The following is a 26,001-nucleotide window of genomic DNA, read 5'->3' on the forward strand; positions in this document are numbered from 1 at the left end:
AATAAGACAAGACAAAATGTGAATCCCCCTAAGTCAGCAAGATTCCCTGGTGTTCTTGGTCACTGCATCTATAAAGAAACCAGGACAAGCACATACACACACACACACACACACACACACACACACACACGTACACACACACGTACACGTACACACACACATACACACACACACAAAGAATCCATAAAACTATATTATTTGTTTAGTGTTCAATGCTTTTATAATTTCATCACTTGTTGACTTATTTATTTGCTTATTTATTTGCTTATTTATTTATTTATTTATTTATTAGTTTTTTGGCTTTTCCCCCAATGTTAAGAGTTTGAATTCAGAGCTTTATTGGTAGTAGATTTGTTTGTTTGTCTGGATGGTTCTTTGAGAGACAGTGAATGTGAGTGTCTATGTCACCATGTACTTCAACTGGGCTCAAATTCAAGATCATCCTCAATTAGACTGATTTTTTAATAATAAAATCTCTTATAAAAATTGAGATTCCCTAATTCTCATGTTTGGGTGAAGTTTGAACACAAAGGTCTATGTATTAAGAGTTTGGCTGCGAACAGGAAATGTGAACGCTGACAGACTCTGAAACGTGATTGCTTGTTCTTGCGAGCATCTCTGCCACTGCTATCCATGAAGATATGACACAAGGGTGTTCAACCAAAGCTGAGCCAGTATAGATACCTTCCCCTGCACCTCTAGGCTATGAGGTAAATGGATCTCGTTTCTCCATCAGTATTTCATTACAATAACACAAAACTACACAAAGAACTGGATTCTAAGGGGAGGATTGTTACAATAACTCTTTACCGAAAATGTGCAACTGGTTTTAGAATTAGACCTCTGGAAGAGTTAGGGAGAACACACTAGAAAAGCCTAGAATACTGTAAGCAAGGCCTTATGGGCAACTCTGGAGGAGGCTCAGGAAGGAGTTAATGTTTGATGGAAGCCTTCTCATGTCAATGTGTGCTAAATAAATCTTTTCTTCATAAAACTTGCCTACCTTGGGTATTTCATTGTAATGACAAAAACTTAGCAATGTGCCCATTTTTCTCTTCTAAAATTTTAAGATCTAGTAATTTAATTGGGTGACAATTCCATAATAGCTGAATCATGGCCACTCCCTTTACACTGTCTTTTATGGACTAGCTGTGTCAGGAACCTATAGATATTTGAGTGTGTGAACACTGCAAACAGAAGTGTTCCTCAGAAGTGGGTCTGGAGTTACAAAAGGCCTGTTTCTTTGTTCTGGGGCTACTGGACTTCAGTGTTGAAGTAGCAACATAGGAATATGATATGGACATCTTTCTGATATACTGCCTGGGAGGAAGAGGATTACGGAGTACCACCTCTCTGTTCTTACCCCCAAAGAAATGCACATTAGCTGCTGAGAGGCTGTGCTGCTACTGCTCTGTGTGAATAAAAATCACATATTCAATACAATGCTACAGCAATACAAACATCAGTGTGAAACCCCTATCTAATCTATACATTTGTGCACCAAGTAAGGCTCTGAATGGCAGGTCTCAAAAACCAAGAACCAGGATTTCTGGAGAGCTCTGTGTGGTGACTTGTCAATCTCATTTCACATGGAATTATCACTTTGGTTCCCAGGCTCTGTTACACACTGAAACCATGGGAGAATCTTTCAACACACACACACACCGGTGTCAGTGCCCAAGTATTCTGATTTAACTAATACAGGCTGTGACCTGGACAGTGAGATTTTTTTTAAAGCTCTCTGGGTAATTTAAAGTACAAATTAGGAAACCACTAAATAACTATGGAAAATGCTCTGGTTCCAACATGGACTACAAAAACATATAGAAAAGTACAGAACTCTAAAAGTTAACATAGAAATAATAAAATGAGCTCAAGAGAGATAAAAGTGAGCTTCTATTGTACGTGGCATATAACAAAATAAACAATCCATTTTCATTTTTTTTTTCGTGATTTGAATGGCTATCTGGCAACAGAATAATAAAAATTATCTTTAATTGATATCAAGATCAAAAGTTTTCAATTCTTCATCAAGTTGTTAGAATCTACAGAAGACAGGAAATAGTGTCCATAACACTGAAAATATTTGCTCTAAGCAACTTATCAATATCACAAGATGAAAATCCTGTTCTTAAATAAATCAGAATTTCTCAGGTAATTTGTTTCATTTAACAGATAGTTATTTGCTGTAAGTGGCAGACTCTTCTGGAGACTAGAGACACAGTTCACAACAACACACACACACACAGAGGGGAAAAGAACCTACATGTTCAGAATAGATATGGATTTAAGGGGTGAGGAGGAAAGTGTCAAAAGGAGGGAGTGGGGAGGGGTCTTGCAACTGAAAACAGACATGTTAGCAAAGACTTCAAAAGTGGTTTCAAATGACTTACAGAACCCATATATTACAGGTAATAAGATATGTTAATAAATATTAATAATTCTAGCATCAGCAAAATGGATAAACCTAAAGAGAACCCTACCTGCATGTGGGATCTTGGGGTTTTCAGGGAGTCTTCCAGGATCAGTTAAGGAGGCCCTCACTAAGGCAACCAGACAGAATATGGAAATGCCATAGAATACTATAATATGAAATTAAATAGAGAAATTAGTCATTCACATTTTAAAATGTTTTATCAACAAGCATAAAGTTTAAAAAATGCATTTTAATCAGCCCCATCAAGATAACTTTATCAATAGACTAGATATTAAAATGAAGAGGATTTCTTTTACTCATCAAATAGTCCTGCCAAGATGATAACTACACTAAATGTACCAATTTCAATATGATTTTCTAAAATAACTGATAAACTTAAAATAAATGAGATTCTTTCACACAGTGACCTCTGATAATGATAAATAAATAGATAGACTCATTTAAAAGGATCAAAACAGCCTTTAAAAAATATTCTACATTTAACCTTTCATCAACTCTGTCTTCAAAATTATCCTGATTATTAGTGAAATTCAATTGCTTCCTTTGATGAATCTTAAGAGATGTACTCTTAAGAATTAAGAAATGAAGAATTAGAAACTTTTGAATGTTAAAGTAACCATAAAAATAATATTAAGGAGCAACTGAGATTCAGTCACTATAATTACACAATTGAAGTTAAAACATGGGCCTTTTGTAGTGGACTAAAAAGCCAACACATTGAACACATGAAAGGCAAACAGTGTTCACTGAATGTGTGTCTGACTGCAATGTAAGTGTGTTTGTTTGTTTGTCTGTCTGATGTACATCTTACTATGGAGCTCAGGCTGGCCTAGGCATCACCATTTTCTTGCTTCACTCTTCTGAGTGCTAGGACTACTGTATACATGATCATATCTAGCAATATGGATCAGTCTTGTCACATGTATAATAGGGATTATAATTTCTCATAGCTCTTAGGAGATCAAAATGAGGGGAAGAACATGAAAGCTGTAAACACTATGGATGACCTCATGAGTCATTTTTGGGGTCATGAAATTCTCATCTACCAGTAATATATCCCATCCCCTTCTCAATAATGCCTCCATTTTCAAGCCAGGCACAGTGATACATGCCTGGGGCCCAGCATGAAGAAGGCAGCAGAAGAATGGCAACTTTGAAGCCATCCTAGGTGACAGAGGGAAGCCCTGTCTCAAAACATCAATCAATCAATCAATCACCTCCCATATCTGCAGTTAAATCCAAAAGAGAAATAAAACTGCTGTCAGGCTTCTCTTAACAAAATGGTCTTCAAGTACTTTTCAGAGGGAAATGAATATGGAGGTAGAATCTTAACTCTGCAAGTCCAAAAAAGCTACTGTTTTATACAACTGTAATTTAAGTAAAAGGTTAGCAGTACTACTGAAATAGCATATTCAAAGGAAGTCATGGAGACAGTGTACTTCAAAACATTCACAATGAGATAAAAAAAAAATCTTTATATAAGGTAATAAGACTTAGAAACTTACTTATTATTAAAATGCCTGGAATATGTCCTTCTTCATAGTGAGGAAAGAGGACAATTTTGGGAATTAAAACAATATTGTATAACCAGACAAAGACAATCAAACCCATGCAGCACCAACCATGTGGGTCAACAACAAAGTGAATCCGAAGACCCATTCTGCAGTCCTAGAACTGCCTGCCAACCCACAGGAAGACAATCCTAAGAGAGAGGAAAAGGGAAAGTTACTAACACGAAAAAATTACTCAATGAAAAACTGTGTCCCTGGAAACTACTTAACAACATTTACTGAATTTTCTTTGTATATTTAGGTTTTGTCCACTAGGAATTTAGGGGAACAAATAGAAAATTCACTAAAATCTTCAAATAATTTAATTTTAATTGTTCATTCTAAATCATCACTAGTAAAAGTGAAAGTTGGCATTATCTGCTCAAATGAAAATACTTTTTTATCCTTAACTACAAATGCCATGTGTAGACACAAAAGAAAGAGTGACTATTCCACCGAAAGACATGTACAAAAGTCTTAGCACTTTAACCAGGAGCCTAACATCACAGACTCGAATCTGGTTATCTTACAGTAGAAGAGGTGTGTTCTAGCTGGAAAGGAATTTCAACCGCTAAAGGGCCAAAAGCATCTGCACCTTTATCTGGGTAGTACTTTGTGGATATATGTAAATATAAACATAAAGACTGTATATGTACTTAAAACCGCAATGAAAAATGTTATAAACCATTTTTAAAATGCTAAAACTAAGTGAAAATTACAAATAGTTAAAATGATTAAAATTTGTGGGATGAAGCCCAACTCATTTCATTACTATCAACTAAAGAAGACTCCTGTTTAAATGGGACTTTCATTCAGCTGAGAGTTAACAACAGCAACAGATCCCCATATGATGCAATCTCCAAGTGAGCTGAAATTTCAATCACAAGTGATGTCCATTAAGTGACCTACAACATATCCATTCTGCAGTGGGTATAACTTACAAAGATTAAACAGCAGTTTATTGTATATAGTCTAGGGCATCTCTGACATAAATTATTGTGGTATAATAATAAATTAGACCAGTCATCCTCAAACTTGCAGCAAACCAGAATCAATTAGGAAGCTTTAAAAAAAGGGAGAGAGAGAGAGATTCCCAGACCCCATTCTAGGGCCACTGAATAATTCCTCACAAGGCTCAAAACCCAAGATGACTGCTGCTGGCTCAGTACTTATACTTGTACCAGCTGTTTCCTAAACATTGTAGATACAATTATCTTTTTTTGTTTTTTGAGCCAGGGTTTCTCTGAGTAGTTTTGGTGCCTGTCCTGGATCTCACTCTGTAGCCCAGGCTGGCCTTGACCTCACAGAGATCTGCCTGGCTCTGCCTCCGAGTGCTGGGATTAAAGGAGTGCAATGCCCAGCTGTAGATACAATTATTAATAAGGCATGATCTTTGCTTAAATCAGTGGTTCTCAACTATGGGTCATGACCCCTTTGGCAAACCTCTATCTCCAAAAATATTTACATTACAATTCATAACAGTAGACAACTACAGTTATGAAGCAACAATGAAAATATATGGTTGGAGACCACCACAACAGGAACTATATTAAAGGGTCGGAGCGTTAGGAAGGTTGAGAACCACTTTCTTAAATATACAAGTCCAGTTAGAAGAAGTCATTTTAAAGGGATTAAATTTACTATGGTAAGTTCTAGATCTATGAACAAGTTGACATTTAATGCACAGAAGATGGGGCCTAGTTACATCGGGATTCAAGCAGGACTTCCTGGAACAGATACAAACAGCTCAATCTTAAAAGATGTAGAAGTTACCTTGGCAAAAAAAAAAAAAAAAAAAAAAAAACATGGCAAGGGACTGCAAAGAGAGGCAAGAGCAGGGTGACTCTGACCTGAGCATCACAGGAGGGTCACAATCTGCCACCAAAAGTCATAATACCTCCCAGGGACTGTGACTCAGGGAACACAGAGGAGCTCTACCATGAGGGAAACAGAGATGTCATTTAGAATGCTCAAACTTTATTCTTACCCACAGGAAAGCTATTAAAATGGGGGTTAAGTAAAATTTCTACTTCGTTATTGACACTCATGTGGAGACTAAAGTTAAAGACAGATCAGTTAGAATAAAAGAATACAAAAGCCAAAATTAATTTTAGAGAAGAGACCAATTGAAGTAAAATCAAATCAGTGAGCCTTACTAATTGATTCACTACTAGGAGTTAAAGAATAGACAAAGATGACTCTCAGATCTGCAGTTGATATGATACCCCCAACTACGTGATTCTCCCACCAAAGGCCTTTAGGGTGCTCAGCGGGGTCATAGGCTACCAAAACAAAGATCAAAGGCCACTTAAGTTAAAAAGAATACCTCTTCTCTCATCCTTAGAAACTCCCAACTCCTGAAGCAACAGAAGAAAAAGAACTCAGCTAAGCAACAGTAGACTTCTTTTTTTTTTACCTTTTTTTTTCCATTTTTATTTATTTATTTATTTTTCTATTATCAGCTTGATACAGTATAAATTCTTATCCTAATAGTGAAATGTTTCACTGAGGCTTGCCTAGTAATTGAATAAAACCAAAACTTAACATAAGCCACAGTCATCCTAGGTCTCCCCTGCTCTGTAGCCTCCCTGGTTCTGTGGGTTGCAGTCTGATTGTTCTTTGCTTTCTATCTAGTATCCACTTATGAGTGAGTACATACCATGTTTGTCCTTCTGGGTTTGGGTTACCTCACTCAGGATGATATTTTCTAGTTCCATCCAGACTTCTTGCCTAATATCAATCCTCAGAACAACCATGAAAATAAACTAACTTTATATATATATATTTAATTTAAAAGGTACTAGTTTCCCCTTGGGAAAAAATGGCAAGAATCAAACAAAATACTCTCAACAATTTAAATCAGATAAAGCTCAAATCAGTATTTTCATAAGAATGCTAAAATAGGAATAGAACCTAGGTCTTTTAAAAAGACCATTTAGTCAGAAACTTACAGGACAGTTCAGAGTCGCTAAAGTAAAGAAAACCAGAGAGAATAAAGCACATTGTGTATTTCCCTAGGAATCATCACACTAAAAACTAAAGAAGCACAAATACAAATACATACATAGTTAGACACATTCCAAAGAATAATTTGGGAGGATGGGAAGCTGAACAGGGGCTTTGCTGTGTAACTATCAAGGGCTACAAGAAAAGACAGAGGCTCTGACTCCCAACATACTCAGCAGTACAAACTTCATTTGCCTCTTCAGCTTTCCATGCTTTGGTTCTACCCAAGACTGAAAACTCATTTCACATTCCTAATCTTGTTACCACGAGAAACAGAAACACATACAAATCTGCTAAGCAAGTAGGAAAATCATCATCTATTCACCTTTTGAACTGTTTTTTAATTCCTTCAGTTTTGAAGTGACAATGTTTTCTTATTATTAAAGATCAATCCCTCACAACAGAAACTACTACACGTAAGATGGGTCTGTTTCCCTGAATAAAAATATATATAGATGGGAAACTCTAAAACAGCATCCTCACGAAGACCGAGCCCAGAGAAATTAAATAGGGAACACACTGTTGAATACTGAGAACAAATACCTGATCAGTAAAAATCAGCGGCACATGGTCCTTACAGTAGGCCGGGAGAACCGTGGTCTTCTGAGAGCCCACAGCTGCTTACAGCCAAGAGCCTGTGACTGGTGAAGTGGCAGGATCACGCCAGTGTGGATGGCTACCAGGTGTGGCTGATGGCTGGACAGAAACTATTACACACTCTGAGCAACAATCAAACTGAACAGCGCTGCTCAGGCTTACGGGCGGCATTTGCCAAATACTTTCATTAGCTGGCGATCCCCACATGCTAATTTGTATATTAAATGTGAGCTCATAATCAAACTTTGAAGTGACTAGTTGATAAACTGGTTCGTCAACACCGAATTGCTATCTGGTGACTATAGTATAGTGACTAGTTTCATATGGATGTAAATTACTACAGCACAAACTACTTTTAAAGAAATTATAATTCAACTATAATAAACTGCCCTGAGGAAATATTTACAATGTTCAGTTTATTCTGAAGGTATACGATCTTTCCTGTCTTGAACCTTCAGTGCGCCACTTCAGAAAAAAGATTTGAGTCACTGAGGGGAAAAAAAAAATAACAAAAAAATGACTAAATGACAGAAGATTTAGAGAAAAATAAGGATTAGCCAAAATAACTAACAAGAAATGAAGTCAAACATATATTTGTAAACTTAAGTTTTCTATTTAGCTAAAACTGGTTTTATTACTATTCCATAAGCATGAAAAATATTCATCATTTGTTGATCATGTCTGAAGTATCCCCAGCACTCTGCTTACTGTTTAAATTTAACTCACGATCCGAAGCTAATACAAACTTCCCTGGCCCTTTAGTTCACAATGATAGTATGTATGGCTGATAAGCAACAAAGTACATATATGAGGCATCAACTCACAAACAGAAAGAAAATCTAATGGGTCGTCATTACTGATGAGGAAATGTGGAGTGACTAGGTATTTTTTTCATATGTTGAGAAGGCACAGGGAAAAGAGCACTCCCATACATTGCTGACCTGCATGTAAATGATACAGACCTCTTGAGAGGGCAATTTGGCACACCCATCAAAACGTGAAAGCCTTTAGCCCAGCAGTTTTATTTATACTACCTATGAAAGCACACTCCCAAGTGTACAAAGTAGACAGAAGAAGGATATACAGAGATACAACACTTTTAGTAATCATTAAAGTACAGTACCATCTAAAGCCTATGATAGATTTACCAAACTTGGGAAAAGCACATTTAAGATTAAGGCATTCTGTGCTATGTGCATGGCACTTTACAAAGACACACTATAAGCCAATCCTGCACTCTAGTTAATAATGACCAATACTGAAGTATGAAGGTGGGGTTTCTGATGTCTGCAAGTTACTCTGAAATAGAATAACAACGAAGTTGACTAATGGATGGACAGAGAGACAAGTGAGTATATGATGAAGTTCAGACCATCAGTTATAGAACCCAAGTGATGGCATCCAGCTGTTACACCTCCAAATTTATTTCCATGTTCGTTTAGATTTTTTCAATGTGAAAATTTGGGGGCCTAAATTATAGAGCAGCTTGTATAATAGTTTTTATTAGACAAAATAGAAGAGATTTCTACAGAGTAGACAGGGAAAGCCTGAAGGAAACAGTAACCAAACTGCTAACCGTGCTCATCCATGATACAGATGGGTTCAACTCTCCCCGTGCTGATTGAGCTCACTGGGAAGCTGGGTTACACCCCATTTCAGACCCAAGCACGCTTATTTCATACGTCCTCCAAAACCTAAGTCGGTGACAAGGAGGGAAGAAAACTGCCTAAAAGTAAAAACTCTGTGTCTTTGAGAACGGTAGAAAGTGAACCGTCTCCAACTCAGAATGGACGTTCAGCCATGGGCGGACCATCCATGGAGAGAAAGCTCACATGCTGACTGAACTGAACCGGAAGTACACTGACTGCCTCAACTCCCCAATGGATTTCTGCTTGGCGCGGCAAGCCCATGGCTTGACGTCACCTGTGTTTGCTATCTCAGTCAAGCCACTGCAGGGTCGCTACTGGACAGTGTAAAGTGTAAATCCTGATGTGACGACAGTCTGCTGCCAAGTGCTGCTTCTGGCTACTCACTTCTTGGTATTCCTTTCCTTCTGCTCGCTATACTCACTCACCCGGGACTGAACACATGGCCAGCACAGATCGTTCTTTAGACCACACAGAACACATGGAGACAGAGTAAGGAGGAAGATGACTTTTATGTTTTCTGTACATACTTAACTTTCTTTGGAGTCTATTAGTGAGGACATGTAACTCTAAATTCTTTTCAACCAACTGAAAAATAGAAATAGCCTAAAGCACAGACACCAGTGACCTTACAAACAAAATGTTTGAGGTTTCTCACTTCAAATTAGTTTTTTTAAAGTGGTACAGAACGATCTGCATAAACAATGTAAAATGTATAATTTTAAAAGATGTTTCTGAGGTTTCTAATGGAAAAAGTCTTATTTAAGAAAATACATTCTGTCAAAATTTAAAATAAAAAAGTCAAACAAGTCTAAATTGTCTTTAATTCTTCATTAGCAAATGAACAACCTGCTAAACACTAGATTCCAAGGACATACTATGTCCCAGAAAGCAAACACATTCCCATGTAAAATCAAATGCCCACTTACCACTTGCAAATTCACTGAGATGAGCTGTACTTTGTCTGGCACTTGCATTGAGAAGTATTATCTTCTTGAGTCATTCTTTTATTTATTTCTTTATTTACTTATTCCATCATATGGGCCTCCCGTCATTAACAGTTCCCTGTAAGTACCTATGAATAGTTTAACAATAACTGCTCAGAGATAAAAATAGTAAGCAGGTAGTCATTCTGAGAAAATGCCAATAACTAAGTATGTTAAAATCAGAAATAAGACAATCCCACCCCACCTGACGTGTGCATTCATACTCCACCCACCCCCAGGAGCACCCATGGCCATTATTCCTGGAAGCTCTCCTTTTTGAAATCACTCAGTTCCCATAAAACCAAATAATCCTATGTCCTGCATTTGGACTCTACTGAACTTCCTTAGCCACAAAGCAGAGTCACAGTGCATTCTGAGCTCACTTGGGTGAGACTCAGGACAATGATGATCAAAATGTGAAGCTAGACGTATCTAAGCATGACTGATGAATAGTGAGTAAATGTAAAATATATGTTTCATTCAAATTTTTTTAACAAAAGAATTTTCTTCCTGTAACAAAACCATGGAGAGTCAACCACAAAAGTGAATTCCTACAGTTCAAGATTTAAAAGATAATATTATAAAGAACTTTAGGATATACCAATTCACTCCTTTATTCAACCAAGTTATTAATTATATACTATCTTCTAGAGCACTGATATTAAAGAAACCCAGGTCCTCTGGAAGAACAGCAGGTGCTCTTAGGCACTGAGCCTTCTCACAGCTCCCACTAACTTTAACCAAGTTCAAAGGGGTCTCCTCTTTGCCTTAGTCTTAGAAGCCAAGTATTTATGACAAACTTGAGGAGCTGCTACCCCTCAATGGTAAATAAATTTTTTCCCAGGAAAAAAAAATCCTGAGCATTACGTGTAGTACATTTTGAAATATGGCCAAAGTCAATAATGCTGTAAGGCTGGAGCTCAACAGTGGCTTCCTCACAGCACTTTCTGTTAGTCACATTATTAGGAAAGAGCACAGGATAATCATCCATGAGTCAAATCCCAGGCACTTACTGACTTGAAATCAAGAAAGGCATCACTCTCTGTGGAATATAAGTAATATCTAGCTTAGCCCCTAAATCCAAAAGTTAGGGGATAAGAATATCCCAGTGCCTCAGAACTATAAAATGTCATAAAACATTAACATTGTACACCTATTAACACTCTACATCTAAAAGAATATAAATAACTCCTTAAATAATTTTTCAAACATACCACAATAAAAACCAAAGTTGCAGATGGATATCTTTAAAGACACCCACAAAGCTATTTTGATTTTACTCTACTCTAAAAATTAGTTAATCATAGCAGTTAACTCTGAGATACCAGTCTCTGACTGACTCTAGGAATCAGCCAATAAGCTAATGCAAATTTTAAAATATCACAGATAGCATATTGTCAACAAAGTAGACCTAAATCTTGTATGGGCATTAAAAATAAGGAGCTAGGTAAAATGGTGGCACAGCCTTGTTTCACTTTCCAAGCTTCATTGTAACATGGCAAAACAGAGGTAATAATGCCAACTGCTGTCACACTTCAGTGAGAAGCTGCTTAGCAAGGAAGCAGCATTGCCCAAAGGTAACTTGAAGGGAAGTGAATTAAAGTATTGCTTCTACCTTTAGCAATTACTAGAAAAAAGTAGGCCTGTATCCCATCAATAAAAGTGGTACAGAAATTTAGCCATCCATCTACTTTGTACTTTGTTTATTACCAAAGCCAGGGAATTATTTGTCATAATAAACCCTTTAGGGCCAGGAAGATGCCTCAGTGGGTTAAAGGCACCTGCCATCAAATCTGATGACCTGCGTTCAATCCCTCGGACCCATATGGTGGAAAGAGAGAACCAACTCCTTCACATTGTCCTCGAGCTATACAAACGCGCCATGGCAAGCATGCGCCCACACACATGCATACACACATTCACACAAAATAACTAAACAGTCAGGAAAACCCCTTCAGTTACTGCAGTCTTGCCACTGGCATTGTGTTGCATTATAAGTATGCAGGAAAGAAAGAGGTGTGCCACATGCTGCCTGATAGATTTTCAAGCAGAAAAAGAAAACTATGGGTTTGATCTGAAACAAAGCCCCTACTCCAAGTCTCAAGTACAAAGCAAGACGTCAAACTAGGGAGTGAAGTGTGGATGGAAATCAGCACTTGACTTCGGAACAAGTCCAGGCAAGGAAGGCATTCTGAGACAGCTCTCCAAGAAGAGTCCGAAGGTGTGGGTGCAGCAGTGTCCAAGTGTCCCACCCTTGCACCTCCAGCGGTTCAAGAATGGACTCTGTGGAAGGCTTTCAGCCACTGAATTTGAACAATGGCTGTTGCTCTTCACATGTATTTGCTGTTCTGTATACTGGTCTCATGAGTGAAATAACCACCAAGAACATACTTCAACACTGAGCTAGAGTTACATACTTCAGTAAACTCTAACAAAAATAAATAAATAAATAACTTGGAAGATGTAGAATGGTATCAACTAAAGACAGACTACCAAACATTGTTTCAGCCCATACAGAAGTTCTGTGGGAATTTTCACTGAGGAACATGGGAGTACAAGAACACAAAAGGCAACATTAACGTAGGGTAGGGACAGGTTCAATAATAACCTTCCTCCAAAAATAGTACCAGGAAAAAAAAACACAAAAAACACATGTTCATATAAAGTAAAAGCCAGAAATGAAGAAGCTAAGTAAGGTTCTTCCTGGCTGTTGACCCCCATGCTCTTCCAAGTAGGAAAGTAAGTAAGCCAGTGCCCTTCAAGAAGCCACCGGGCCAAGACATCCTGGGAGAAGAAAAGGAAGCTAGATTAGGTTGCCCACAATAGCAGAATTTACCAAAACAAGTATGAGTTAAGCACACTAATACTAATGCTCCTAACGATGAAAACCCACAAGTTTTGAACAACTTAGGAACTCTATAACCACAGAAAAAAGGCCTAAGACCAGAAACTGGAGATCACCATCAAGCACTACTAATTTGTACCTAATCTGATCAATCTATGGCATGTGTGTGTATGTGTGTGTGTGTGTGTGTGTGTGTGTGTGTGCACTCGTGCACATGTGCACACACATGTACAATACACAGATATCTACATCCAGCCTTTTCAGTCCTGGAAGATGCTTAATCTACCCTAAGATGACTACAGAAGAAAAGGAGCCTTATAATGCAAAAGACATACCCAGAAAATGTCACAATTTACCCCAGGGAGATGTAAACCAGGAAACAAGTAAATAGACTACCATTATAATAAGGTGTTTTGGGTTGGCTAGCTGCCTAACACATGAAAAATATGCCAATTAAAATGATACAGCTTAGCCAGGCAATGTTTGCGCACACCTTTAATCCCAGCAGAGGCAGAGGCAGGTGGATCTCTCTGAGTTCCAGGACAGCAATGGCTACACATGGAAACACTGTTTCCAACTACAAAACAAAAACAAACAAACAAAAGATACAAATTACTGGGGACTCAACCAACAAATCATAATCCTGACAAGACAGGAGGCGTGTTTCTTTCTACTTTTGTTTTCCATTCTCTTCCTCCCCTCCCCCTCAAATATATGCGGCAGAGATCAAACATTTTCAATTTCAATAAGAGCCATTTATACACTGACTGTCCACTAGATGATAAATGAATGCTCTTTTATTTCTAGAACATTTGAAAAGTTGAGTCTAAGTCTTAATATTTTTTAAATAAAAAAAGTCTACATCCCTTTGCTTTCCTAGTTATGTCTAACAAAGTTATAGTGTTCAATGTAAAACCCTATGCTGAAAACACTTCGATTGGCTCCATGTGGACATTCCCAGAGTTCTCAGTTTCTTTACTAATATATGTGCTTTTCTGTTATGATTCTGAATTACCCACTATGAACTAGAGAATCAGGCAGTAAGCGAATAAGAACAAATGTTATGATCGACTGACTTCCTTTTGTCTGGATCCTAATTGCTATATTGATGTGTGGATACTTAAGTGTTTAAATTTTCTTAATAAAACAAAGCATACTTAGACAGCAGTTTCTCTTGAACAAGTACTATTTGGTTTCTTCCAGCTACAGCTCCTATAGTACTAACAGAAATCTCCACAGTCTGAAGATGTCTAGTATAATTGCACTCTTTTACATCCAAATTGAATTCTAGAGTTCTGGTACTACAAACATATTTGCATTTTTTTCCCATGAGGTAACGCTTTAAATGTCCCCTCACCATGTCAAAAGGTGTTAAATTAAAAACATGGCATTTGCCAAATAAACATGGAAAGGCTTTTTTAAAAAAAACGGTTTTTGGAAAAGTTTAGCCTGGCTACCTAAATATATAGATGAGAAAATAAACTGGATCCCTGACCTACCCATGACCCCACAGCTGGATAGTACAGAAACCAAAAGAGAATCTGGTTTTTCTTTCCTCAACTCCAAATCCTATTTGTTTTATTTCCAACTGATTTCACACCTCTTCAAAAGCCTTACTATTGAGAGAGGGCACAACTAAGGAAAAACAGAGGACCCCTCTGAACTTTATCTGTGAATCTCAAGCACTGGAAGAACTTAATGAGATACTGCACCAAACCCTTTCATCTAGGAACGGCTCATACTAAGCAGTCATCAAATGGCAAGTACTATTATTATCTTTTACCACAAAGTAGGTAGTGAATTTTTTTTGGGGGGGTGCACATATTAGCAGTGGGTGGAGGACCCATTTGACAAGTCTTTTTAACTTACACTTAATTACCCTTATTTGCCCTTATTTTGAGCTGCAATTTTACACTATGATTTATGACCCACCCACAATGACCTTGATTTTTTTTTCCCCTCCTGTACTTTTATGAACTGCTGCTAGACTGCAGTATTTTCAAGTAATAATCGACCAGGTCTTCTTAGCCCTGAAGACACAAACATCTTCCACTGACTCATAAGGGATCTTAAAATGTGACCCAAATACAGCTCGAGAAAGACCATAAATTTTAAACGATCACTGCAGTGTAAGTCCAGGTAGCGATTACAGAGAATGGTAACAAGTGCAAAGTGCTGCCACGCGGAAAGCCATTTTCTCAAAACCACCGGTGTGGCCGAGGGAGAGGAGAGAGAAGGTCAACGGAGGTGCACGGTTTCTCCAGGGGACCCTCGGCAGCTCCGCACCCCGGCAACCTCGAAATGAATGAAACGCCGGGTCGCACGGACAGCCCGGGCCCGGGAGGTGCAGGGAAGCCGGAGTCCCGGGGAGAACTCGGCGGATTTCTCTCACCACCCCAGTCAATCCACCGGCCCGGGAGGGGCCGCGCGGCCTGCGGGACCGATGCTCCGCGGCAGGAGTAGACCGCCCGCCGGCCCACACTCACCGCCGCCCGCTCCGCAGCTCTCCACTCGGCTCCGCGCCTCCGCCGCCCAGGCCGGGCCGCGCTCCCCTTCCGCTTCCGGGAGCCGGGACGCCGGGACCGGCCGAGTGGGTGTCGGCATGCCCGCGCGCCCGCGCGGAGGCACGGCCGCCGTCGCCGTCTCCGCTTCGCGCCCCGGAGCTGCGATGGGAGCCGCCGAGGGCCGAAAGACCTGAAAGCGCTCCGCAGCCCAGAGCTGCGCCCGGCTGGCTTTCACCTAAGGCTACCTGCGCCTCCCCGCCCTGCTGCCCCGGCCCTGCCCAGGGGGCCCGCCTGTGTCCCCCACACTCTTCCTGCATAGGACCACCCTTAGCTTTAAGCAGAGCTCTGGTCTTCCTTCTGCTAGGGGACAGACCTCTCTCCCCAGTGACAAGTTATGGATTTTTTGCACATGTACTTTGTTTCAAAATGTCTGCAACATTGACATCTCCAACGTTGGCTCTTGTAGGGAATGCATAGTCTCAGGCTTGCTCATTCTATACCTGATTTTTAATAGGATCTGCAGGTGACTCCTATCAGTGCAACCCAAAGATTGAAAAGCATCAGTGTTCAGTCTTATGGCCTCTAGACCCTCTGTTGGGATGCTCCAGCCATCCAAGCTTTTTCCAATTCTTGTTGGCAACCTAAATCCACATTCAAATATTCTTTGTATGTATTTCAGGAGATCTCTATAAGTTGCCAGCTTTCCAATCAGTGAAACCTAGGAAAAATTATTGGACTCAACAGTTCAAATAACCCATCTCCCAATCTAAGTTGTTATCCTCACAAACGCCTGAGATACAGTGAGTAAAACTCTTTGCAACTCACCCCAGCTTCTAAAACAGTGCTATGGAAAGCTTACCACTGTTCAAGGTGTGTGGAGCTAGTTGGTTATGCCTACTTGACCCAGAGGAGACAAAGTGTGAATGGGAGAGAGACTGCCTGCTGTGGGAAGTATGTACTTCTTTTTAAATGGTATTGAAAACCTTCCAGATGGAATTGTTCCTGGTGGTACCAATTACTCAGGTCCTGGGATGACAGCTGTACTAACTTTAAACTCCCCTTCAACTAGCTTGCGTCATTTCCCATAGAATCTCTTTAATTTCATTTCCCTAAAATGTCTTCTCTCTCCTCTTAGATTGAGGCATGATAGGAAGAAAGAGAAAAAAAAGGGGACATGGGGAAGGAAAATAGAATCTCACCCTAAGATTACCTTTGATTTCCTCTTAGCTGGGTGTCAAGAAACTATAACACAACAACGTAAAGCCAAGGCTGCCTTCAGAAATAATGCTCATTCCTCCCTCCCCCGATACATCTCAAACAACAATATTAAAAGTCACTGTGGTCACTTAGAGCCAGAATGGCTGTGGCTTTGAGTTTAACTCTATTAGCACCACTCTCTCAACTCTAAATCTATAACAATGAACCTCGTAAAACAACCTTACAATCTTATTTACAAAAAAGGACATTCTTTTTTGTTGTTGTTGTTTTGTTTTGTTTTGTTTTTCAAGACAGTATTTCTCTGTGTAGACCTGGCTGTCCTGGAAACCAGGCTGCCTTGAACTCAGAGATCCACCTGCCTCTGCCTCAAGGGCATTCTTTAAGATAAGAGAAATAAGTAAATCATGCCCTTTCTTATTTTTAAGCTGTACTTAACTTTTAAATTTGCTTAATCTTTAAACCTTGTAAATTATGTACTTTGAACACGTTAACTTAGAAAGCTGAAGAATTATATGTGTGTGTATAACACACACATACACACATATATAAACTTATATGCATATATCATACAGACTCCTAGCATAACTGCCTCCCCCCCCACACACACACACAATCACGTCTCAGGTGTGTAGTATTGTCCTTTCCTCAAGCACACTCTCTCCTCTTTTGTGCTTCTTTCTCTTTTTCCTCACTCCCATAATGCACTTAAATACCCCCACATGCACTTAAATCTGAAGTGTGTGTTGTCCCTTATTGATACTTAATAAATTCACATTGCCTTGGATAGTCTTTGAATTCTTTTCTGAATCTAGTTCAGGCTTTACCTTTGTGGAGGTCCTCCAATGACAATGCTGTATTGTATCTCCAACTAAAGACCAGCCTCCTGTCTCAGGCTCCTGAGTGGAGGGAATACAAGAGTGTGGCTCTATGTCCGTCTTTTGGACATGATACTTTTAATACTACCCAAATTGTGTGTGTATGTGGAAGGCGGGTCATCTGGAACCCTGCCAAAACAGAGTTCTGAGTCACTACTGAACTTGTATAGCACTTACACCTTCATATTGTCATGAGCTGCTTGGGAATTGAAAATGTGTTCTTTCTGACTGCAAACACTTCATGACCTTTAAAGTCACAGGTTAATTTTTTTTTCATGGTGTGATTCCCCCAGACCAGCAGCATCTGTGTCACCTGGGAAGCTGTGAAAAATCACATTTTTAAGCCATACCCCAATCTACAGTACTAGAAATTTTAGAGGAGAAGTCTACAAACCTGTGTTCTAACAACCAGCCTGGTGATTCTTGTGGGAGCCTACAAAGATTGCAGCTTGTGGTTTGACTCAAGGTCAGAGAGTCAGAGTTTATATCACTCTCCAAGGCTGCATAATAGGGTGTAAAGGCATGGTCCTCAGGTGTTTTATACTTCAAGGCCTAATCACAAGATGTTTTGCCTTGGGGCATGGTTACCAGGTGTTTGGAAGGGTCTACAGTTGGTTGTACGTTGTGCTTTGTTCTTGAAAGAAGGAGGTATTTTGCCTCTCCCCTTGGCAGTGTATAAAAAGCCTATTAGAAATAAACTTGAGGCTGCTGAGAAGTGACCCAGGGCCCTACCGAAGCTATCCTGTGTCTCTACCCTTTTTCTTCATCTATATTTCTATCTAGCATTTCTCAATTCCTCATTCCTCCCTTCGAGGGACCCTTTAATAGGTTGGGGCTGAACCCCAACACTGAACCCCGACACACATTCATGTCTTAGAATTGTTCAGCTAGACTGTTACACCCTAAAGCAACCCCATGGTAGACACTGGTTTGACTATATGCAGGGTTTTTTTTTTCTGTTTCACATTAACAAGTTCCCCCTTTCACACTCAGCTATGGTGTTGGAAAGCTTGTCACGGTTGCTTTTGGAATAAGTAACTTTGGTTATCATTATGCATTTGAAACAGTGAAATTTTTGTTACTTGGTTTCTTTGAACAGGCAAAAATAAAAAAAAGTGAGGAGTAACTTTGAAGGAGAATACTTAGAATGAATTCCCCAAACCCAGTGACCTGAATTACATATTGTTTTGATACCTCTTCAGACATCTCTTTGGAGGGGAATAATCTGTGTCAAATGATCTCAACCACTGCCCAAAATAATTAGCTGAGACATATGAGTGCACATGAAAACTGAAAGTATACATGTTTTTTATGCCTGTTTTCATAAATTAAACCTTCTCTAATCAGTCAAGCCAATTCCACAGAAGTTTTCTAGGGAAAGCATGGAAGGTCAGTGGTCAGAAAAATCCCCCCAACGGTGACCTGCTTTAGCATGGGAAGTTAAAGAATATAGACAAAGGACCACCTCCCTCATGAGGTTGCATCATCTCATCCCATGATTCCTGCTAAGCATTGATTGTATTGATAGGCACATGTCACAGTGAGTACACAGAAGAAATATGGCATCAGTAGCAGATACTTGCCTGAAGAGGTTTTTGGTTGTTACTGCTGTTGGTCTTCTTAATGTTTTGATTCTGTCACAGTGAGGATCAAACCTGGGGCCTCAGAAACGCTAGGCAAGAACTCGACCAATGAACACCATCCCCAGCCCAAGAGCCTTTCTACTTAATTTAAGCATGGAAATAGGTCACACACCATATTTCCCTCCAGAATTCTGTTCTACTTCACGGATCTGTGATGCTGAAGCATGGTTACTAATCAAACTGATTGTATCTGAGAATTTAAAAAAAAAAAAAAAAAAAAAAAGTAGACAAGGACACGTAACAGGGGCTGCCACTGCCAGCATCATGTCTGACAATGGCACAGGCAGAGAGCACTTGTGGAGACAAACTCCGCCAACTGCTGTGCTCCTGTGCCCATGCCAGGGAGGACTGGGTCTGGCTGCAATTTCCAAAAGTCAGTGCAGTCCAGAGTTTAATCAGCACTGGTTAATAGCCCCTGGCAGCTTTGGGTGGATGGCGTTCTCCACCTGCCCAGCTGGGTACCATGCCCTAAGCACCCACATTTGATGCACATTCATGATTTCTTGGTTGCTCCAGTCATCACTTCCATCTGTGTGAGTGGCAGAGTGCCCATTCCAGAATAGACTAATCATCTGAAAGTTGGTCTTAACCTTGTTTGGGGTAGCACATCTCTTTGAACATGTGATGTAAGTTGTAGATCCCTTCCTCAGAAAAGCATACACACACACACACACACACACACACACACACACACACACACACGAGTGTGCACAATTATTTCACATATTTATGTATGAAGTTCTACACACTGCCCCACTTCCCACATTTGAAGAGGCTCACAAGGAAGTTATGAACACCAGGTTAAAAGCTTGCCCTAGGATGTTAAAAGTAGATAAAGTGAGCTTTTAAATTTCAAATAGCTAGGGAAACTCAGAAGAGCACCGAGTTCTCAGAAGACAAAGTGGAAGTGATGCTGAACAGACACACGCTAAGTGCTACTGTTACGGAGAAGCCAGTAGTCCCAATAGGGTGGGTCAGGGGTGGCCTCATGGTCAGGGGTGGCCTCATGGAGAAGCAAAAGAGAGCAGGCCATGGGGTTTATGGTTTGAAGTAGGGTTCAAATTTCCAGAGGAGGAAAATGTGACTGATGAACGCATGAAGACATGAAAACGTAAGGGCCCCTGTGGTATGGATCAAGTGTAGAATAGGTAGAAAGACAGAGAAGAGAATGGAATAAAACAGTCAAGTCATGATGAGCCACAAAAGCAAGGCTATGTCTGAGGAAGAGCCAGTCGACAAGGTCATTACCTGCTCTAAGCTGGGAAAGACTGCTACTGCAGTTGTCAAAAAGCAGAGTGGCGGTATGTTTGGAAGGATTTAAATGTTCTAAACTGAACCTGGTATTTGTTTGCTGCTTACTCTGGATGTTGTGACTACATCAAATAAATATTAACCTGAGATTGCTACATTTTGATAAATGTCAAAGGGAAATATATTCTGGTAGGTATTCATATGAATTTAGATTCCAGGACACTAAACAAATTAAAATCTGTTTGAGACAGAAAGAATGAAAATCAACTAAAAAGAGAAAAGAACGCCTGACACTCACCATGCTGGAAAAACAGACAGACAGACAGACAGACAGACAGAACAAGGTGCAAAGAGTAGACTGTAGCACCATTGCTGCTGAAGTCACAGGGCAGTTAAACTACACCATAATGATGCCCTCTGATGGTAACTGACTTCTTGCCATGGAACCCTCAGGCTGTGGGCTATTTTCACACATTACTTCTGACACTCAATTGCACAGCTATCTTTACCTCAATACCTGGTTAATTCCCTCCTCCTAACCCCACCTCCAAATGCCAATCAATCCCAAAGCAACCTGTGCTTCCTCAGACTCAACTACAGATTTCTCAATAAAAGTCCACCTTATAAACCTGCAGTCCCTCATCCCTCTGGCCTAGGGGTGTCTCCCCTCCCTGGGAGACAATAAATCTGACTGTGTCAGGCTACGGGCCTCTTTCTGCTCTTTGTCGGCTGACTGGGTCCTAACAGACCATTTAATGACGAAAGCTTTCCGTTGTCACTACTCTAAGTCAATGTTCTTCAGGACATAGGCTCCTTTCTGTGTCAATGGCGCAGTAAAGCAGCTTCCACTCCCAGCAATGAGGCTCAGCAGTTTACACAGGGACTCTACCAAGGTGGGAGGAACTGATGCTTTGAGATGGTCACTGTTCCCTCAGCCTTTGAAGAAATGAGGGTCAAAGTAGACGGCAAAGCGGAAACCATCTTGTCTGGGTATTAGTGACTGAACTCAGGGTTTCTACATGCTAAGCAAGGGCACTGTCACTGAGCTACATTTGCAGCCCTTGGTTTGTTGTGCATAAGTTTTGGCTATGTAGCCCAGGCTGGCCTCAAATTCTTCATCCTCTGCTTTCCACCACCCAGGTATTGGGATTATTGTTATGTGCTACCATACCTCCCTGGAAAAATGCTTTATTAATGCAGCCTACTAACACATAGCTGAAGTTACCATATCTACGTAAATATGATTAGCAGAGCCCCAAAACAGTAAGGCAGTAAATGAGTCTAGAAAGATGATGAAAATCCCTGCCTTGGGAAAAACAATACAAAGACTATGTTAAAGTAGAGAAGGGTTCAAGACATGGCACAGTGGTGGAGCATTTGCGTAGCATATACCAGGTAATGGGTGTCATCCTCAAATAAATAAATAATAATTTACAAGACAATTTTGATGGTGACAACCATCAGAGCTAGAGATTGAATGAACTCTCACACCAAGGAAATGGAGAAGCATCATAGTAATAGATGAGTGATATTCTAGGACTGGTCTGGGGAAAGGCTCTTCTCTGCATTCTGTAGAGTTCTATCAGCAGGGATGATAGAGATGATGGGTGGATTAGGTCTCCAAGAAAGAGAATGCAGTAAAAGCCAAGAGAAGAAGGCTGAATCTTGAGAACCAGCTGACGTATATATTAAAGATCCGAGAAAGGAGGAAATGATTCAATAATTCCCTGTGGTATAATTATTTACAAGTCAATATCCAGTCCTGCTTTCTATTGAGCTTCAGATTCATACATTAAAAAAGAAGACTCCCCCACCCCATACACACCCTTGTTTATTGTGTGCACTCAAATATGCAAAGTCTTTGGGACCAGCTATGAGAGTCCAGGGAAAGTACTATTGTTCTTCCCAAGGCAGGCCAAGCCTCCCTACTTCATTTTCTCTGAAGACTTCTTGTTAACTCATTAGTGGTTGAGTGAAGCAATGGGAGAAATAAGTTCCCAGTCCCCAAGGGGAGAGTGACTACTACTCCACAAGACTAAATTTTCCTCTTGATGAAAACGGTGTTCTCCCAAAAGCAGCATAACAAGCACACTAGGCAAGAAGCACGTTTGGCTTTAGTTCTAACCCAGGTGGTCGTTGTCTTTCCCCGTTGACTGGGATTGGACTTCAGTCTTCACAATTGGCTAGTTTAAAAGAATCGCAAAGGAAATGAAAAAAGCAGAAAGGAGTAAGCCACTTTAGTCACTTAAGTTCCCAGAATGCAGCAGGATCTTTGTGTGAATAAAAGTGTCATTGGAAAGGAGGGATTAAAACATTTGCATAAAGTTTTACAAGATGGGGCAGAGAAAAAGATTTGTAGGAATGTCTTAAACGTGAGGGAGAGAAAAAGATTTAATTTCTCATTATACATAAAGTTTTAGTGAGTGATAGAAAGGACTAAAATGTAATGGTTCTTGCAACTGGTATCTTTAAAGTGTCTATTTCTTTAAGAAAGTTTTCCTCTAAAACTTTCAATGGAGCATGCCCAAAAGCACCCCTGTACATCTGCCATCTTTATAATGCAAACTAAGCTTGTCTACATACATTTTTGCCCGCCATCTTAACACGTGCTTGATGGCTTTAAGATGAGCACGCCCCGAAATATGTCTTCCTTCTTTCCTTCTTGAACTATGACTTTAAACTGAGCATGCCCAGAAAAGGGCCTGGATTATGTGATTATGTATGAACTCACCAGGTTTCATCTCTTGGTAATTCTAGTTTGGGCTTTACACTCACCGAGATGCAAACCCATGTGAAATGATAACAACTTAAGTTAATGCACAAAACTAAAACAACTCAATAAACTCTTGACTTATAAATGTTCTGTTTGTTTAAAACCTCTTTTCCTTTTTAAGTATGTGTATCTCCATTGATAGCTTAGGGCAAGAAACGTGTCACATCCTGCTTCTGAGAAGTAAGGCAAAAGTGGATGTGAACATTTTAACTTTCACCCATTTCTGTAGCAGGAAGCATAAACAGTAAATGACTTAGAAGAAGAGGAGCAGGGGGAAGCGGAGAATGTAAGCTGCCAATGTGTTGTTTGCAGAGGTTTAGCTGAAAGACCAAAGGCTGTATGTCTGTCCTTGCCCACTACCACACATCCAAAAGGGAAAATGTCAATTGAAGTGACTAGAACCCTCAGGACGGGGTCTGTAAAACATTCCATAAAGAGACAGAAACGATTTTGAATCTTGAGCCCCATAGTTCTTGTTGCAACTATTCAGCTCTGATGTTGTACTGTAAAGCAGCCTTAGACAATCTGTAAATGAGCAGGAAGGCTGGGTACCAATAAAATTATAATTTCAACAATGGGTTTAGACTCTCTCTGGCCCATTACATCAGTGTCTATGGACCCCTGCCTTGTGGGAAAATGGGGGGAGAAGGCATTCAAAATAAGAGTCAGAATGGTGACCAGACAGTTGGGGATTGGTCTGAGTCTGGTCTTCAACTCTTGTGAACATTGATGGGTTTTAGACATTCAGGAGGTGAAAGAAGGCTTGGGGTCAGGAGAGGGTACAGTCAGAAACAGGAAAGCCTAAAAAAGGCTCATCATGGTGCTGAGGAAAGACCATTGGATTTGATGATTAGAAATTTCCTGGAGGACTCAGATCCATTTAAATGACTAAATAATTCAAGAAAAGGTAGATCATTTGGAAATGGAGGCATTGATTATTGCTGCAAGAAGCTGATAACCAAAGAAGTTGTTTCTTATTTGTGTTTCAGGATAGAGATGCCTGGTTTGTCTTTAGGATAAAATCCTGATGTGGGAAAAGAAAGACAAAGGAGAATGGGGAGCTTACACCCGGTGAGAACAGGGACACCCGTGGAGTCAGTAGACCCAGAAGATGGTTAGCGCCACCAGGAAAAGGATCAGTCACTCAGTCCGCAACATCAAACGACAAAGAAGAGGCAGGGACTGGTGGGTGGGAGGTGTTGAAGTGGAGAGCAGGAGAGCTGAGTGCTTAGATCTGAATGGCTTCTCACCTCTCCCTTAGGGCAGCAGAACAGAAGTGCTGTGCTCTCCAGGGGAGTGGAAAAAAGACTCAACACTTCTCACTGTGAGTCTGTCAACCTCAGGAGAGATCACCAAGTCCTTTAAGGAAAATCAGAGAAACGAAACAGTCACTTCTGTTGTGTCTTACAGCCACAAACACTGGAGAAATAACTTTTAACAGATTTTCCAAATGTGTGAATTCAACAGACCATCTTGGAGTTCATGACATCCACATCTAATACCGGGAAAATTTAGGTCACTGGCATTTCCCCTTTTTGACACTCCACAGTGCCACAGAAGGAAGACTCAGACTTAGCTGGTTAAACACATGTGAGCTCATGAGTGAACACACACACACACACACACACACACACACACACACACATATACACGGTGATATTGTGTTCCCCAAAATATTGTGCACCCTAATAAACTTATCTGGGGTCAGAGAACAGAACAGCCACTAGATATAGAGGCCAGAAAATGGTGGCACACGCGCCTTTAATCCTAGCATTCCAGAGGCAGAGATCCACCTGGATCTCTGTGAGTTCAAGGCCACACTGGAAACAGCCAGGCGTGGTAACAAGAGTCTTTAATCCCAGGAAGTGATGGCAGGAAGCAGAAAGGTGTTTAAGGCATGAGGATGAGGAACTAGAGCCTGGTTAAGCTTTTAGGCTTTTGAGCAACAGTTCAGCTGAGATCCATTTGGATGAGGACTCAGAGGCTTCCAGTCTGAGGAAACAGAATCAGCTAAGGAATTGGCAAGGTGAGGTGGCTGTGGCTTGTTCTGCTTCTCTGATCTTCCAGCATTCACCCCAATATCCCCAACATCTGGCTATAGGTTGGTTTTATTAAGACCATTTAAGATTCATGCTACAAATTATATTGTAAAATAAAATAAAATTAAATTAAATTTAAAAAAAGATTCATGCTACACACACACACACACACACACACACACACACACACACACACACGCATGCACGTGCATGTGCATGTGCAAACTGATTGACATGAGTGGAGCAGCAAGTGTGCCTGAGAAAATTTACTAGGAAACGCAGGATACAGTTATGAGGAGAAAAGCCTGCAGCAAACAGGCAGCTGGGAATTCAGTAGAATCAACAGTGAAAGACCAGCCACCCGCCCTGAAGATGCATCTTGGGTTTATTAGTTGCCTGTGCTGCTCTGGATAGGGACACCCAGGAAGCTCCCAGATGCACACAATAAACAGCACACACAACACTTCTGACAGTCTTGTTCTGGGCCCTCTCAGGCCCGTGGAAACTTTCACTACAACAGTGTTACAAAAAGTCACTCCTCGTTGGTGTTTTTCTAGCAAGCAATATCCTATTCACTCCTTCCTCTCTCTGCCTTTTGCTGCTTAGGAAGATCCTGGGGATGGGACTATGT

General features: G+C 40.3%; 1 protein-coding gene across 1 annotated transcript in view; it reads right to left on the minus strand.

The window, feature by feature from the left end:
* Positions 1-15,677, minus strand: part of Zdhhc21 (zinc finger DHHC-type palmitoyltransferase 21) — a 48,962-nt gene extending 33,285 nt beyond the window's left edge. The window contains exons 1-4 of the mRNA XM_059254484.1: positions 15,554-15,677; positions 10,166-10,311; positions 3,943-4,139; positions 2,484-2,582 (exon numbers count right to left, since the gene is read on the minus strand). Coding sequence (XP_059110467.1) covers positions 2,484-2,582; positions 3,943-4,096 — 253 coding nt within the window. The 5' untranslated portion in view covers positions 4,097-4,139; positions 10,166-10,311; positions 15,554-15,677. The remainder of the gene's footprint in view (positions 1-2,483; positions 2,583-3,942; positions 4,140-10,165; positions 10,312-15,553) is intronic.
* Between the last annotated feature and the right edge of the window lie 10,324 nt (positions 15,678-26,001).

This window comes from Peromyscus eremicus, chromosome 2 (genome assembly GCF_949786415.1).
Source record: "Peromyscus eremicus chromosome 2, PerEre_H2_v1, whole genome shotgun sequence".
NCBI classification, from domain to species: Eukaryota; Metazoa; Chordata; class Mammalia; order Rodentia; family Cricetidae; genus Peromyscus; species Peromyscus eremicus.